The 18,363-nt window shown below is 38.2% G+C and overlaps 1 protein-coding gene across 1 annotated transcript; it reads left to right on the top strand.

Moving 5' to 3' along the window:
* The first annotated feature begins 803 nt into the window (after positions 1-803).
* LOC115922484 (cell wall protein DAN4-like) lies at positions 804-4,603 on the top strand. Its single transcript, XM_030981408.1, has 6 exons — positions 804-851; positions 1,735-1,845; positions 2,877-3,112; positions 3,396-3,483; positions 3,844-4,408; positions 4,456-4,603. The coding sequence occupies exons 2-6, from the start codon at positions 1,764-1,766 to the stop codon at positions 4,601-4,603; spliced, it is 1,119 nt and encodes a 372-aa protein (XP_030837268.1). The 5' UTR covers positions 804-851; positions 1,735-1,763.
* The last annotated feature ends 13,760 nt before the right edge of the window (positions 4,604-18,363 follow it).

Below are 18,363 nucleotides of genomic sequence, written 5' to 3'. Positions count from 1 at the left end.
ACTTGAAACTATCTCTCCCTCTCAGTGAGCTATGGTCACAACTATGATCGATTAATGAATCATGTGACAATTTACAGGCAAATCAAAATCTTGATCGTCACAAAAAATATAGTTATGCATTGTTAAACATTTTTTTAATAATCTTTGTATATTTTAAAATTTATTTGTTAAAAGGTTGGAAATTAAAATGTACATTAATATTAGATTAATTTGAAAAATCTACATTTCAAATTATAAACGATTATTTTGTTTCAGTATTAAACATTTATATAAAAAATGTCGTGTAATGTAATTTTATATTTTCTGTCACTTTAATCGTGATAATTTATCTTTGAGTGAGCGACACAAGTGTGTTTCTCTGTAATACTAATTATAATAACACGAACAAATATCAACTAAAGCCTCGGTCACAAATGCCATTACGAACTGCTACGACCGCCGTACGAACGATTTTCAGACAATGGAAATTCGGAAAGACAATGGAAAACCAGGGAGATTCGTACGAACGCATCATTCGTACGAACCTGTGTGACCTTAGCTTAAATTGTCCGATTCTAACTTATGACGTCTAACAAAAATGGCATATAATGTATAAATGAAAACAGGCAAGCCTACTAACAAGTCTACCTTTTAAACGATTATTAGAAAGAATCCTTCCCCAATATCATTGTAGCAATAGCTACAATAATATCGATACGGGTTATTATTATCATCATAATAATAAAGATAATGATTATTATTTGAAAAAGTAATGATTATTATCATTCATCTGAAACAACAAAGAAGGCGAGCCTTTTTGGAACAGCGTATATTCTGCGGAGGGCCGTCGATTAGAAAGGCCGAGGAAGATGGTGATTATAGCGATTTAGTAGTTAAGATGACTTGTTAAAAGCATTACAAAACCTGGGGGGTGTTTCACACAAAATTAATATTATGATGAAAAAAAATCTTGATGATAACAATGATATAAATAACTTATGATAATAATAATAATAATAATGATAATAATAATAAGAGTAAAGAAATAGTGATGATACTAATCATAATCGTAAAGTAATACGAAATAGATACAAATATAATCTACCCCACTCTACACTTTCTTTACTTCAGTTTTCATAAACCTTCACTTGCTTTTTATATTGAATTAATTAATTTATCGCAATCAATAATTAATGGGATGTTCAGCTGCTTTATGTGAATTGAGCAACTACTCTATAAGCAACTTGTAACACGACCATACCTCGCTCGAGTAATTACCAAGCCGAGACAAATCAATATCATTAACTCCTTTTTCTATTTTATGTTTAGAATATTGCATGGGAACATAAAATCGGTATTCATGTAAATCCCTCTTTTTATTGATGTAGATGAACAGTGACCGAGTTGAAGTAATTAAGTAAAAAGAAAAGAGGCTAAGGTCTGATGAAAAACCCAACTCGTTGTTAATTACGCCTAACCTGTACGCGGAGACATCGTTTCATAATTAGGGACTTTTAGATTTGCACAACGACAACGTGGATTGCTACGATCGACGTCCTTTTAATGCACTGCCTTGAGTGGACGTCACACGTATCAGTCCACGAAAATCTAAAAGTCCCTATTATGTCATGCTGGTGCGTGCGGGAAGATATTCGGCCTCATTGTCCATCCTCTAAGAAATTCGAATGCATGGACAGTGGACAAAGAAGTAAATTAAAATGCATCATATAACCGTCTGCTCTTGATTCGCGTTAGATGCATGATGGAGCCGCTGTGAATACATCATGTTAGATAAGATGGAATGTTTTCATCTCATCCACGTTGTCATGGTGATTTGCGGGATGCTGTTTGGTATGACGAGTGGAGGTATGTATTCATGACTCCATGCCCTCCTCACTAGTTTCGGTGTTTTTTGTTTGTTGATTTTTCGATTTTGTTATGTAGTAGTTATTAAAGAATATATTTTATCCATTTTAACTTGGCATTGATATAACAATTCTGTATTTATCATGTCTATACTTCTACTACTACTACTACAACTACTACTACTACTACTACTACTGCTACTACTACTACTACTACTACTACTAATACAACTAATAATAATTATATTATTATTACTACTACTGCTACTGCTACTACTACTACTACCACTACTACTACTACTACTACTACTACTACTACTACTAATACTCTACTAATACTAATACTACTATTCCTACTACTACTATTACTACTACTTCTACGACTTATAATAATTATGATAATGATGATGATAATGATAATAACGTTACCATTTTAGTAGGATACAACATAAATAAAAAAGAAGATCGAAGCTAGTATATTTACAAGCACTGTCTGTTGTAGGCTGTGTGATTTAAAATGAAATAGATATATTAGGGCTTCGCGTTTAAAGGACAATATAGTGTTACTCAGGTCGACAATTTTATGTGAATTTCATTTTTATTTGGTTAATCTGGATTGTTTCATGTCAAAATGAGAATAGATAGCATTAAAATTAAAGGGTAACTTAAGGAAGACGGGATGATGAAGTCGATACCCCCCCCCCCCCTCTCTATTGCTTTCAACATTTTTCTGTCGGCATTTTTTAAAATTCAAAATAAAATGTGTATTTTTTCTCAAATGACAAAAACTGGTTGTCCCTTATTCACATGATTACGAATGCAAGCGAGGTCACCAGATAGTGGCGGTTCTGGCCTCCCCCCCCCCCCCCCAAAAAAAAGGGAGCGGCACATGTACAAAATGAATGCAAGAATCCGAAGACCCCCTTCCCCAAAAGAAATCACCTCCCCCCTTATTATCCTACCAGGTACCTCCGTTTACATATATATATATTTTTGTTTTACCCTGGATATCTTTTTCCGTTTGATTATCAGAGTGTGATTCTGGGATGCACGAGATAGCAGGGTCATGTTACTCCTTTGACAACTCCATACAGAAGACAGCGTACGGAGCTGAGATGGAGTGCCCGGTCATCGGTGCCGGTCGCTATCTAGCTTCGTTTGGTTCTCAGTCGGAGTTGGATACAGTTTATAATTACTTTAGTTCACGGGTTGGTGTAACTTCAGCACTGGCTATATGGGCTAAGAACGCATTTAACGGAGTACCTTCGGTAACAAAATATACCTTTTATAATAATTAACTTTAACAATTACTCCGCAATTACTATACTTTATACAGTGAATGATGAAACGTTTAAACCTATTCCTTATGAGGTAATTAACTTTCACGTATGCTTTACTGTTTATGATTTTACTAATGGACGAGATTATTTATACTATTATTTATAAGTTTATCAATGAATGGTGTTGCAAAATATGAATTCTATTTTGTATTTGGAGAAAAAAGAATTCTATGGAAAATAAAAGTGAACGTGAACTTGAATATTATTTCAGAGCGATTGCGAAATCATCGTCTATGGCTCAATGCTTCAAAGTGAGGACTGCTCGATATCACATCGATTCTTATGCGAGGCCGATATGGGTGAGCCCTTAAATATTATATATTATGCCAGTATACCCCCCCCCCCCTCCTCCATCCCCTCCACCACGAACACGCACACCCAACCACACTCACACACACACGTTTTGTAAAGTTTCAGCGACAATTGCTCCACAATCAATTTTTCCTATCCTAACTGAATGCCTGAACTAGTAGGGGTGCTATGGGGCTGTTCCCCTTGGAGTTTAAAGTTTTGATTTTCCTGGCAACCGCCACCTAAAATACGGGCAGCAAGGTGCCTGAATAGCCTTATACTAGTCATGGGAATTTGGGTAGGAGGTGCCCGAATATGTATTTTTTTCTTCATTTTCTACAGTTGTCTAATATCTCGTTTATTTGTAGAGGTATCCACAACTGCAGTCACCGAAGCCATGACCACTTACCAAATGTCGAGCACTTCATCAACATTGATTGCCCCGACGACTGCAGTGGCTGTAGTTACAACAGAACCTCTTACCACTACGAGCCAATATACTACCACATCATCCACCACACCGGCAACATCTGGGACTACGATATCAACTTCCACTAATCCTACAACAATCTTTAGCACCTCCCCCAGTTCATCAACATTGATTGCCCCGACGACTGCAATCGCTGTGGTTACAACAGAACCTCATACCACTACACGCCAATATACTACCACATCATCTACCACACCGGCAACATCTGTGACCACTACATCAACTTCCACTGATCCTACAACAATCTTTAGCACCTCTCTCAGTTCATCAACATTGATTGCCCCGACGACTGCAGTGGCTGTAGTTACAACAGAACCTCATACCACTATACGCCAATATACTACCACATCATCCACCACACCGGCAACATCTGTGACCACGACATCAACTTCCACTGATCCTACAACAATCTTGAGCACCTCTCCAAGTGCATTGACTACACGGTCTAGTTTGATGACTACAAACCCTCAGACGTCTGCTGTGACTACAGAAAGTCCTCCCACTACGAGCCAACGCATACCTGCCACTCCAACATTGACGTCATCTATGACGTCATCAACATCTGCAACAGCAACAACCAGAAACAGAGAGCACTCGTTTACATTAGCCAGTGCTGGCCGGTCGCTGCCGGAACCTAGTTTGATAAGAACCCTTGACAAGATTCGAACTCCATTACACTGCGCGGTCAAGTGCAGCTCATTGGAGGGGTGTCACGTGTTCACCTACTCATCAGCCAATCAGAAGTGTTATCTAGGGGCTGCAGGGGGTATGGAAAATTTACAGAATAACATGGAATGTAACACGTACAAAATGAATGAGCATATTTTATGATTGTACTTTTTCTAGATATCGATGAAATGGTTTATATTGGACGGCGCTCATTTCTCTGATAATATCAATCACAATTTTATTATTATTCTCTGTATCTCTAGAAAATGGCTTATTGCTTGTGAATAGTATGACAGTGTGGTCGCTTTAACCATGCGGACAGCGAACAACGATTGTAGATCAACGTTTCGCTGTCTAGACATTGTGAGATATACGAAGAAGGCTCTATGGAATCTCACATTACTATGAACGGTGTCAAGTAGTCCTTAGAACACTGTCGCTCATATAGGTGCGGCCATGCATTATGGCTCAAGGCATGGGCACACAGAAGATTTTTTTTTTCTTTCTGTTGGGGACCGGGGGGATTCAATGAATTATTGATAGTTTATTGCATTTTCCTTCTTTTTGTTTCTTTTTTTTGTGGGAACTGTCCCCTACCCTAGCCCCCGCTGCGTATAGTCATGGTTCAGTGGCAAAGCAATGGCCTTGCAACTATGAGGCCCCATGATCAAAACCGTGTCGATGTGCTGTGTTAGTGCCCTTTTGTGGGGCATTAATCCTCATTACTGTCATTTATGACTTAAGGGCGTAGGTCCCCTAGTTGATAAGCATAGTAGCATACACATAAACAAATACTGGCAAATTATTATTCAATAAAATCTGAGAATGTATACTATTATCTAGATCTAGATCAATAAATCATTTTCAAAATAATTCCATAAATTGGTATAAAAAGAAAATATTCCAACTATATAAGCGACAGTGTACAAAAAGGTCCAACGATTTATTAATGTACTTAGAAAATGCTTGCATTGTTGTATTCCTTTATTGGTAAATTCATGTACATGTCTTTTTAATCACATGATTGTAGTCTATGTCAATTCAGTCATAAAATAGCGATTATGCAAGTGTTTAATCAAACCTTTCAATCAAACAGTGACACATCGTGCACGTACTTAACCGGATTGTAGTTGGGCTTACAAGGCCTAACAGTGCGTAAAGATTTATTGTGGTTATGCCTTGGTGGTGTTTTCGGGGGACAGCAACCGTGGGTGAAAATCAGTTGATCGTTATGCACAATTATCCGTCATGTAAAATTCCGATAGTCGTACACGATTTGTTAATTAGTCTCAGAACATCATTCAGTTACTGTGCCACCTTTCCTGTTTACTCTTGTTAAAATGAAGGAACAAAGCATAATGACGTCATTCAAAGACATCTTGATCACCGAGGGAATTGTAATTTAACTCGGTGACGATGGCGATTCTTTTTTGTGTTTTATTTTGTAATAAAAACTGTAATGAAAAATCCAACGGCTTTAGGTTATTGTTTGACGATTGAACCTTTTTGCATCAGTGTATCATGAAGGATATGAATTTAACTTTTTCATTTCATGACTGTTACCAAGAGTCATTTTAGAGTTTTATCTTTAAATCATGAATGATGAATACAATCTAAGGACGAAGATCCCATATTAAATTTATACTTGGCTTGAAATTGTTATACTTAATGGTGCGGAAGGGAACGGCAAATTTAAGAGAGACAGAGAGACGGTGAGAGAGAGAGAGAGAGAGAGAGGTTGAAAGATATAGACCTATAAGTAAAGTGAAATCAAACATTTAGGTTTTAAAAAAGAGCGGGGAAAATGAGCAAACGATAATTGTTTGAGCTCTTTTTTTAAATGGAGATGTTGTGAGTGTTGGGAAACTGAAAGATATAGACCAATAAGTAAATTTAAATCAAACATTTAGGTAAAAAAAGAGGGGGAAGAAAATGAGCAAACGATAATTGTTTGAGCTCTTGTTTTAAATGGAGATGTTGCGAGTGTTGGGAAACTCAATATGGCATAATCCAAAAGGAAAGGGATTGAGAAAAATTAGGCCCATAAACGAAGGAAAAAGGAATGGGAGAATATAGAGAAGGAGAAGAAAGAGAAAGAGGGAGAGATAGAATGAAGAGAGAAGGAGAGGAAAATAAAGAGAGAGAGATGGAGGAGTTGGATGGTATGGGTGAAGAAAAATAAATAAAAAGAGGGAAAAAGAGATTCAGACAATACCCTAAACTGTCAATATCCAGAAACCAAATTGCTTCAGTGTGTTTGCGCTAATGTCGATATTGATAATGAAGGTTATACATTTGAATTGTTTGGTACTAATTATCAAAAGGTCAATTAGGCTGTTGAACCTTGATAAATTATACTATTCTCCGTTTCTCCCGATTCATTTTCAAGTAATAAGGGAGAAATAGCTTCAGGAAGCAGCGAAGGCTGTGTCTTGATGAACTTCCTGGTGAGCATATTTACTTTCTTCCGCAAAATATACATTGCCTTGTAGCAAATGAACTTGAGCAGATCAATGCTGGATTGGGGCAAAGTGGATGTGCCCCCGGCTAAACCAAATTTTAAATACCTTTATTAGTGTACCCCCCCCCCAACCCATTTGAGAACTACTATGCTATGATTTTATTGTGTTTCTTTATCTTTGTTAAATCATATGCTGCATGTGTAAGATTCAAACATTTATATTTCTTTACTGCCTTCAAGTTCACACACATGACACAAGGAACGTGTGCGGTGAAGATGCATGCAAAATACCATCCAAAGGGCAGTATTAGTTGATGTTTGTATTTGGCCGATTGTCTTGCAGATACTATGACCAACAATTTCAACAATAATTCACGGCATCATCAGACTGAACGACGCCATACTGAGACGGAGTGATCGATAGCGATCATTTCATCTTCGAGTTTCGCGGGTTATTAGGAATGATAAACGCCATCAACGGTTTTGCCTTGTTCATCTCCAACGCGACGAAATGTGCAGACAACTGAACATTTTTTAAAAGGATCATCTTGGTTTTTGATTACGCATCTTGACTTGGATTTAGAAAGAGTTGGATGAGAACATAAGTCAACATGGGATCGTTTTATTGTGCTTATGTTGTCGTGGTGATACCTCTAATATGTTACATGCTGTTCGGCTTCGCGAGTGGAGGTATGTATACAATTAACAACTAAATATATTCATACCCTTTGTAAATTTGATGTGTTTTGTGTTTTTCGTAACTCAAGAATGAATGGTGGACTGGTTGACCTAGGGTCTTTGTTGAATACTTTTAAATGTAGGCTTTAATATGTCACGTTCTCAAGACTCATACATTGGGACAAATCATGTTTTCACGTACTGAAAATAATACAAAAATTGGTAAAGCTATGAATAACTTAGTTGTTAACAGTAGTATGTGTGCATAATTATGTTTAGGCCTATGTATATAATTATTTCTGTGACAAATTAACTTTATAATATATCCCGTAAGATTCAAAGAATGAAAGTCAAATCTAATATTGCTTATATTGAAGCCTAAAATCTTTCTATTTCTGACAAATGCTTATGACTGTATTCCAATATTTTCGAAGCGAAGAATGCTTTCTGATTTTGAAATGATATAAGGGCTTACCTCTACATGTCCTCTTTTCTTGCTATGCACGTTTGATTTTTGATTTTCTTCATAACGATTATGTCCAGAATTCAATACAAATCGATATCACTGATGTTTTACAGTGACACATCAAGCAAATGATAAAAAACCGGATGGGTCGAATGTACCTAGCCTGTCCGCACGCTGAGAATCCTCTTCAAATTAAACCTTTTGGGGGCCTTCAAACGAGTGTGGGGGCTAGGGCGTGCACCGTCTCTTTCCTCGCCAGGACACACCATTTCCTTACCTTAAAGGGCGTTGCAAGGATTAAAACCCTGAAAATCTCAACACTTGTTAAAGGGCCTAAATGTTGTAAAAATCATAATTGAAATCTTTCCTAAAAGTAAATGGTGGCAAAATATTCACTTTTAGCAAAATTGCAGTCACTTTTTGTTTTCAAATTTGAACTTTTTTTATTCACCCCATATGTGTTGTGTATAAAACGAGGGCTTCAATTTTTCTTTTAAAGAGAGAAAACCACGGAGTCTTTTGAACTCGTCTTGCTGCTACAGATGAGATTTGAGACGAGGTTTTGAGGACTTGCAAATCCCTGATAGGGACATAATTCCTTCGACATTATCTGGATCGTCAGAGAGAACTTGTTTGATTTTATTCCAGGAAAAAAATCAAACAAATTCTCTCGGTAGTATGAGAACTTGAAGGAGTCGATAGTTGCAACAGGAATTACATACTTCAGGTTGTGGTCGTGTCTTCCGAAGTGCAGGTATGCATGGAAACAAGACGGTGATGGATCTTGTATAGAAGGGTGCATTGGTCGAGGATTCGACGCATGTGAAGCGTGTCCCACCCTAGACAGAAATAACCGTCTGATATGGGTCATTTCTTTAATAAAACTGACATTTGTTGACATTCCCCATATACAGACGGTAATCTAGACGACTCGCACCAGGGGGGGGGGTGGATAAATTGGCCAAATTCTGTACCTCTTTTTACTCGGACGAGTCGGAGACTTTCTCCCCCGATGTTCAATATTTAGATCTAATTTTCTCAATAAAAATATGAATATTTTTATCCTATCTACATTTATGCATCTTTTTATTTCTTATTTTAAAATGCGAAATTTACGGACTTACTTATATGAGTTATCCAATTTTTATCTCAGAACCGTGAAACGGTACGTTCATCCATTCAAACTAGTAATCTATGACCTGACCCGGCCGATATATTTCCGGGTCAACCTACTAAAACATAGCGAATGGCCAATCAGAGCACTCATTTAATATTGGTCTTATGAATATTCATATATCACTGGGTCAAGCCAGGCCGACTATTGGACGTTCGAAAAGAAAAAATGAATATTCATCAACTAAAACCAAGATGGATGACAACGAATCATGTTGACTACGAGACTTTCTCGGATTAATTATTAATGTAGGATCTAAATGAGCAAGCTATCGTAAATCAAATTTGATATTTCTGTGTTATTTTTTATATTTTAATATAATAATTGTAATATTGCAGCCAAACTACATTTATGAGGATGTAAAGAGTGAAAATTTCGTTGCATATCTCATTTATCGCGGTCCGGCCGAACCGAACCATTTGTTTCACTCAGTCCCCATAGGACGATCTTCAGTCTATAGAGGCGGTCAGAGGAGCTAGATGCAATCTCAGCGGAACAACCGTCGATGTCAGAGACTGAAGCTTTCGCTCTAGTCCCACCCTAGAGCTGCCACAAGAGCCGATGGTGATGTGGTGCATCTGTAGTTACGGTACACAAAGCAAGCCGCTGTTCTTTGTACTTGCTCTAGTATATTTTTGTGACCGTGTAGGAGCTACCAATCGAGAACAATAATGATCTCAAGAACCCCGCCTTTTGAAAACTAGTTTCAAATTGTTCCTGTACCTCTTTTTTCCAAGTAGGATGAATCTATTGAATGATATATTTGATTTTCCAGATTGCCAGTCTGGAATGAAAGAGATTACCGGTTCTTGCTACGCATTCCATCCCAACACCAAGACGGCCATAAACGCGGAGAAAGCATGCCCATATCACCCCGGCGGGTATCTAGCATCACTCAGTTCTAATTCAGAGCAGCTGTTTAACGTCTATCGTTATTTCCATAATCATTTTCCTACTTCTTTTGCGGATGTTTGGGTGATGGATCCGTCGATTGGCCCACCTTCGGTAAGTTTAGTATGATGATCCTAGGACTATTGCTCTCTCAATTAAATTACCAACCCGGTGATACCATCTGACTCAGGCGGATCCCGGTTCGAGACTGTGGTCCTCAGACGTATACAATCAAATCTGATTGATACACGTCAGTAAAAACCCCAATTACACACACCAACACACACCTTTTTTTAAATCATTTTTTTAAAGCAATTTTGTTTTATTTCTCCAAATGTGTAATACAAACCATAACATACAATTGAAAAAAATAAACGTGTTCAATATTGATTGCTTTTACATAAATATAAACAACAAGTTGTTTGCAGTATATATATATATAGCTGGGGGGGGGGGGGGGGGGGGGGGGGGGGGGGGTAGTGAGCACATTTTTTTTTTTTGATCCTCAATAAAAATTTCAATTTGCACCCCCCCCCCCCCCCCTTGAGCGCCAGGGGGGGGGGGGCCCAACCCCCAAAAAAGGTAAAAATCACGTGATTTTACATGATTTTTTTCTCAAGGGGGAACCCCCCCGATCTTGACATAAAAGTAACATACTTCAACATGAAAATGGTAGTATTACACATTTTCATTCTATATTAACAACCTGCCAACCCAACAAATATATCTCGCCATTCTAAATCTTTAATTTCATCTAACTCAAAAAGTTGTACTAAAGCCTGTCATATCCTTTGAACGCTCCCGCAAGATAAAAATAAATGCTTACAAAACGAACATAAATTATCACTAACAAAACCAAATCTATGAAAAAAGATGCTCACTAGTATATATGGCTCCATGCAATAATTTAAATTGAAATTCTCGTTGTTTTCTAATGAGTATAGTAATTCTTGGTCTAACAAATATTTCTTTTAATTCTTTATCTATAAAATCATATTTCATTGTGCCCATCCCTTACCTGCAAATCATACGTTTGCTGCAGTGCTTTGATAAAATATGCATAAATTTTTCTTAAACCCACATCCAAAAACTGTATTTTTTTTACTAGAAATATGGAAATAAGTATTAAAGCTTATAAAATCAACCTCGAGGAATTTTATTAACCCTGAATCATCCTTCCATAACCTGGATATCGCATCATAAATATCAATAATCATAAGCAAACTATTTCCTTCCATACCGAGGTTCATAAAATATTTAACAGACTTAACATGGCCTTTCTCAACCAAGTGATTCAGTTGAACAATCCCTCTTTCAAACAAGTATCTATCAAATATACTTTTTACATTTATACATATATTCCGAGAAATTATTAAAAATAATTGGATTAATATAACCCTCCAAATATCTTAAATTACTTGTCTCTTGCCATGCTTGCAAAATTTCCATATAGTATGGTGGGATATCTCAAACGAGTTTAACAAATTTTAAATCATAAACACATAAAAAATTAATCTACCACCCACAAACTGTAAGCAATGATCAAAAAACAATTTCCATCCCAAATTTTTCTCTCCAAATATAAGACGTTTTATCCACATTATGCGCTGTATTTTAACGGACATTTCAAAATTAATCATTCTTAATCCTCCAAAGTCATAATCCTGATACATTATTGCCCGTTTAATTCTATTCCCCCCCCCCCCCTCCATATAAATGCAAATTAAATTTTTGCAACTTCTTTGTATACCCAATGAGGGGCAATAACGAGAGATGAAATATAATTTAACTTTGAAAGCGCATAAGTTTTTAACAAATGTATTTTACCCATAATAGTTAAATCTCTTTGTTTTCACCATACAAGCAATTTTTTTTATTTTACTTAGAATTTCTTTATAATTCAAATCATCTTTTAATCTTCGTTCTAATGAATATCTAACCCCTAAAATGTGTATTTCCTTAACCAAATTTCCTAATAAAGGCCCATCAGGTTTGTTCTCATCCTCGCCCATCCACATAAAATGTGTCTTTGTTTTATTCACTTTAAGACCACTAATTTGTTCAAATGATTCAAAAATATATTGCAACCTTCCAACCGAATCAATATCCTTCAAAAATATTGTCATATCATCTGCATATAACACTTGCCTAATTTCAGATGTTCCAAATGTAATCCCTTTTATACCGTTGTCCCTCCTTATTGCATGCGCCAAAACTTCGATGGCAACCAAAAACAAATATGGCGATAATGGATCCCCTTGCCTTACTCCCCTTTCTATTTCAAAATACCCCGTGGAGTGGCCACCGTTTATAACACAACTACTTATCCCTTTATACAATAATTTTACCCAAGAGCAAAATGAATCACCAAAACCGAACAATTTCAATATTTGAAATAAATATCTTTGAGATGCAGAGTCGAAAGCTTTCTCAAAAATCCACTGCACACGAAAAACCCTTTCCCTTGTTCCCCATAATGCATAGAATAAAATAACATATTATCTATCAATCGTACAGCTTTCCCAATATTTCTATCTTTTATATATCCAACTTGATCATGATGAATTATTTCATTTAAAAGCTCTTTCATTCTTTTTGCTAGAAATTTAGATACGATTTTATAATCTACATTCAAAAGCGTGATGGGTCGATAATTTTTTATATGGAGAGTATCTTTCGCTTCTTGCTCAGTTAAGTTAATAACCCCTTGTCTTGAGATGCCGTTCATTTCCCCCCCCCCCCCCCATTAATATGTTTCATTCAATACTTCTACTAACAAATCACCAAAGCTGGCCAAAAAGTATAATAAAATTCAACTATTAACCCATCATTTCCCGGGGTTTTATTCAATTTCATTTCTTTTAAGACTTTCAAACATTCATCTTTAGTTAATTTACCTTCACAGATTTCCCTATTGTCTTCATTTAACTTTGAAATATCATTAAAAAAAAGGGTCGTTTTGATTTATATCAGCCCTCAATGAATATAAATCTTTATAAAATAGTTTAATTTCCTTTAAAATTTTCTCCTTATCTGTAGTAGTTTCTCCACACACACACACACGCACACACACATAGGCGCCGGAAGTGGGGCGGGGGGGGGGGGCAAAACGCATTTTGTCCCCCCCCCCCAAAAAAAAAAAAACGCCCCCCCCCCCTCCAAGAAAAAAAAAGCAGTAAAGGAGTAAACATGGTTTGTATTTTTAACCCAAAAGAACATAACAATAATACAAATCTGAATTAAATCACATATAAAATTCCATTCAAAGAAATGGAAAGTTCACAGGAATTAAATTTCATAAACATTGCGCATGGCACCTGTACGGTATTATCAATAGAGGTCTTTATAATAGCGATACGCGCATATCGTGGACATATTGTGCGAGAATGGGAAAGCGTGTCTGTTTTTTTGTTATAGGGGTGAGAAGAAATGAGCCCCTGAACGTTGTCGTACTGATGGGGTGTATTTCTTATTCGATACCAGTGATTTACAAATGTTGATATTATGAAATAATTTTCAGGTATTTTTTCTCCATATTTTTGTCAGTCATACCTTTTTAGACGTTTGTTGGAAAATAAGAAATTCCCAAATTACAGTCGGGCGAAAAAAAACCCCGCTTATTTAGAAGCCTTTATGTCTTGGTCTGCAAAGTGGTTCTCTGCCCCCTGGACCCCACCAAGGGCCCTAAGGCGGACCGCTGGATGCTCATCTGACCGTAATTTAATAACTAAAACCCCTGAGCTTCCGGGGGCTCTACCCACTGGACCCCACCAAGGGCCCTAAGGCGGGCCCCTGGATGCTCATCTGACCGTAATTAAATAAATAAAACCCCTGAGCTTCCAGGGGCTCTGCCCCCTGGACCTCACCAGGGGCCCTAAGGCGGGCCCCTGGTTTCCCATCTAACCGTAATTAAATACCTAAAACCCCTGAGCTCCGGGGGCTCTGCCCCTGGACCCCACCAAGGGCCCTAAAGCGGGCCCCTGGATGCTCATCTGACCGTAATTAAATACCTAAAACCCCTGAGCTTCCTGGGGCTCTGCCCCCTGGACCCCACCAAGGGCCCCTAAGGCGGCCCCTGGATGCTCATCTGACGGTAGTTAAATATTAAAACCTCTGAGCTTCCGGGGTCTCAGCCCCTTGACCCCCTGCCGAGGCTCATGCCCTGGACCCCACGCCAATTTACGCTCTACCTGATCGTTATTACTCCACTTTGAAAAACGTTCCGCGGGACCTGCATGTAACGTGTAATACTGGTTGTGATGCAGATTTTTCGTCTGCCCCCCCCCCTTTCCGAACATTTTTTTTCTCATTACGTCACTGCCCCTGGAAGGTGAGCTGGAATGTTTGCCCCCCCCCCCCCCTCAATCCCAAACTGCTTCCGGCGCGCCTGCACACACCCAGACACATGCAAATGGAATCATATCATAATAAATTTTGCTATAGAGTTTTAAAAACTAGCTGCAACATCAGCAGACCACGTTCACTAATGTTAAATCATTTGAGAGTCATATGATAAACTCATTAAGAAAACAAAAATCAATATTATCGTTGAAGTAATTCTAATATGTTGTTTAAGCTTCTATCAACCTAAACATGTAGTAGGCAAGCTTTCGTCCACTCCTGGACGTTCGCAAACCAAGTAATTATTCAAACAATTTCGTTATAACCTCCAGCGATCTCGAGGCAGCAGGCAGCAAGAAACTGTGTAAATTAACATGATAATCATGCACTCGGCTTGAGAAAGTCCACAGGTTGGTACAAGCTTAATTAAAGGGATAGTTGAGTTCTGTTGCAGAGGGCGCTACACAAAATATTTTTTTGTGAGATAATGAGAAACTGAGTGTCGAATTTGAAAGAACATTCAATTTAAATGACAAAATCATCTTTGTTTGTTAAAAATCGGTTCAGAGACGGCTGAAATATCCATAAATATAACGATTTCTAATACTTGTGTACCATCACAAATATTAGATAATTTGAAAAAGCCGTTGAAAAAACGAAATAGCGCCTTTTAAGTCGTATTTTAGCCAATGACGATGTTGGCTTTTTTTTTTTTGGCATTTTCGTGTTGTTTATATTACGCACAACCAGCCGGCCATGTATTGTTGTTTTTTATTAATTAATTATTTAACGGTCACCGTATTCTTTTGAAAGAGGAGCTAAATTGGTATGATCGTATTTGCTAAATTTCACACATTTTGGGTTCTAAAATTACCTTCATAGCAATTTTAGGTTTTAAAAGGGCACTAGAAATGTCATAGATAAGAATAAGAGCAATAAGCATGCACTTTGAAGGCATTTGCGGTCTGAAAACAGAACTCAACTATCCCTTTAAACTACATATTATTTGTTGATGTTGATAATTGATTTACTAATGATGTATCTTTCAGGACAATAACGGATGTGTAATCATTGTGAGTGGTACAGTTCTTCAATCTGAGACGTGTGTCACGCCACACAGCGTCTTATGTGAGGCTGATCTACGTGAGTACATTAATTTTCACTTCAGAAACTTATTCGGGGGGGGGGTGGGGGTCAGAAGGCATGTGCTCCTTCCCCGTGTTTTTCATTAGTTTAAAAATATTTTACCTGACTGCTATTAAAGGTACCATTTGGAGCCCAAAAAATGAAAAGGTTAAATTCCACCGGCATTAGAAAGATATACTAATTTAGAAATTCCCTAAGAAAAGGGGGGGGGGGGGGGGCTTGAAAAAGTCTTTAAGTAGGGGAAAAATCTACTATTGTCGAATCGACTTAAGATCGAGCTATAGAGCCAGTCAGGTGCGTACGCAGGGGGGGGGTGGGGTTTGAACGCCCCTTTTTTTTTTCTGCGTGTGTGTTTTGGAGGAAAATCCTCCTCAATTTTTTGTTTAATTAAAAAAAAAATTGTGCTAATGTGTCAGCAACAAAGGTGACCTTACGCCCCCCCCCCCCCCAACGGAACGAAATATCGATCGGTCAAATTTTCGAGACATACAAAATATATACATGCCCTCGTACCCTGTTTCAGTTTATTTACTTCATAAGATTTTTTTGAAGAGCTGTGGCTTATTTAAGGTAGATTTAAGTTGAAGCCTTGTTAGGATGAAATTAAATGCATTTTGATGATTTCCGATAATAATAATAAAAATAATCCGTTTTTTATATATAGCGCTCAATACACCGATCCAACGATGTGCCTAAGCGCTTTACAGATATATTATTACCCCGGTCATCGGATTCAGGCTTACCCGCACACAATGTGTGCACATTTTCCACTCCCTGGGGAGCATTCAAACCAGTCGCCATTTTACAGGCGCACATTTGCTCGTCCAACCACATGAACGTTCGCATCCTACCGGGTACCCATTTAACACCTGGGTGGAGAGTAGCAAGTGCAGGTAAATATCTTGCCAAAGGATATTAGTGCCGATCATGGTGGCTTCTCCTCCTGGCTCCAGTTCAAGTGCAATCCTCTGCGTATATAGGGTAATGTCGTCCGTTTTTTGTGTGGTGCTGTGTGGTGCGCCATTTGCTGCGTGTATGATTCTCATTCAAGGTCTTGTAAACTATCATTGGTATTTTAAGGTAGAGAAATAAATTTCATCAAACCTTGAATCATTTGTACTTTCAGAGGTGACAACGACTGAGCCAATACCCACAACTGCGGTCAAAACTACGGAAACAATAACTACAACCAGCCCAACGACTGAGCCAATATCCACAACTGCGGTCACAACTACGGAAACAATAACTACAACCAGCCCAACGACTGGGCCAATACCCACAACTGCGGTCACAACTACGGAAACAATTACTACAACCAGCCCAACGACTGATCCTTCAACGATCTTGAGTACCTCTCCAAGTTCAGTGACTACGCGGTCTAGCTCAATGAGCACAAACCCTCAGACTTCTGTTGTGACTACTACTGAAAGTCCTCCAACTACGAGCCAACTTATACCTACCACTCCAACATTGACGTCATCTATGACGTCATCAACATCTACCACAGTCACCAGAAACAGAGAGTACTCGTTAACATTAGCCAGTGCTGGTCGGTCACTGCCGGAATCTAGTTTGATAAGAACACTTGACAAGATTCGTACTCCATTACACTGCGCCGTCAAGTGCAGCTCATTGGACGGGTGTCACGTGTTCACCTACTCATCAGCCAATCAGAAGTGTTGTCTGGGAGCTGCAGGGGGTATGGACGATTTACAGGTTGACATGGAATGTAACACGTACAAAATGATTGAGTATATTTTATGATTGTACTTTTCCTAGATCTCGAAGAAAGGGTTTATATTGGATGGCGCTCATTTTTTTGTTAATATCAATCACAATTTTATTATTATGTAACCCTAAAAATGGCTTATTGCTTAATAGTATGTCTGTTTAGTCGCTATAACCATGCAGACAGCGAATGCAGATCAACGTTTCGCTGTCCAGAGGTTGTGAGATGCATGACGAAGGCTCAATGGAATCTCACATTATTATGAACGGTGTCATTTCCTCCTTTGTACAAAAAGGTCTAACGATTTATTATTATAATTAGAAAATGCTTGTATTGTTGTATCCCTGTATTGTTTAATTCGTTTACATGTCTTTTTAAATATAATATGTTTGTAGTCCACTGTCCATGTCAATCTAGTTGTAAAACTGCGATTATGCAAGTGTTTAATAAATCCTTTCAATCAAACAGTGACACATCGTGCACGTACTTAACCCGATCGTATTGGGGTTACAAAAGGTCTTACAAAGCCAAGCAGTGCGTAAAGATTTATTTTGAGTATGCCTTGGTGGTGTGTCCAGAAAAAAATGTTCAACGGGGCCGTCAGGGGCCGGGGACAACAACCGTGGGTGAAAATCAATCGCTAAGGTCCGTCCGGACGCACCACGCGAGGGAGCATGATCGGCTGCCGCACCGAGGAATATTCCCCTAACGAGGTATGTGGAGGACATGTATGTTGTAGCTGGAGGAGTAGCCCCGCGTGCTCAAGACCCTTTGCAAATTATATTGATCCCCGGTGCTCTAAGCGGGGGCGGGGGTGTACACCGGCTTCACTGTAATTATGCA

Source organism: Strongylocentrotus purpuratus, unplaced genomic scaffold, assembly GCF_000002235.5.
Source record: "Strongylocentrotus purpuratus isolate Spur 01 unplaced genomic scaffold, Spur_5.0 spur5_scaffold_12, whole genome shotgun sequence".
NCBI lineage: Eukaryota > Metazoa > Echinodermata > Echinoidea > Camarodonta > Strongylocentrotidae > Strongylocentrotus > Strongylocentrotus purpuratus.
The sequence above is the reverse complement of the archived record's forward strand: the minus strand, read 5'-3'. Positions and strand labels throughout refer to the sequence as shown.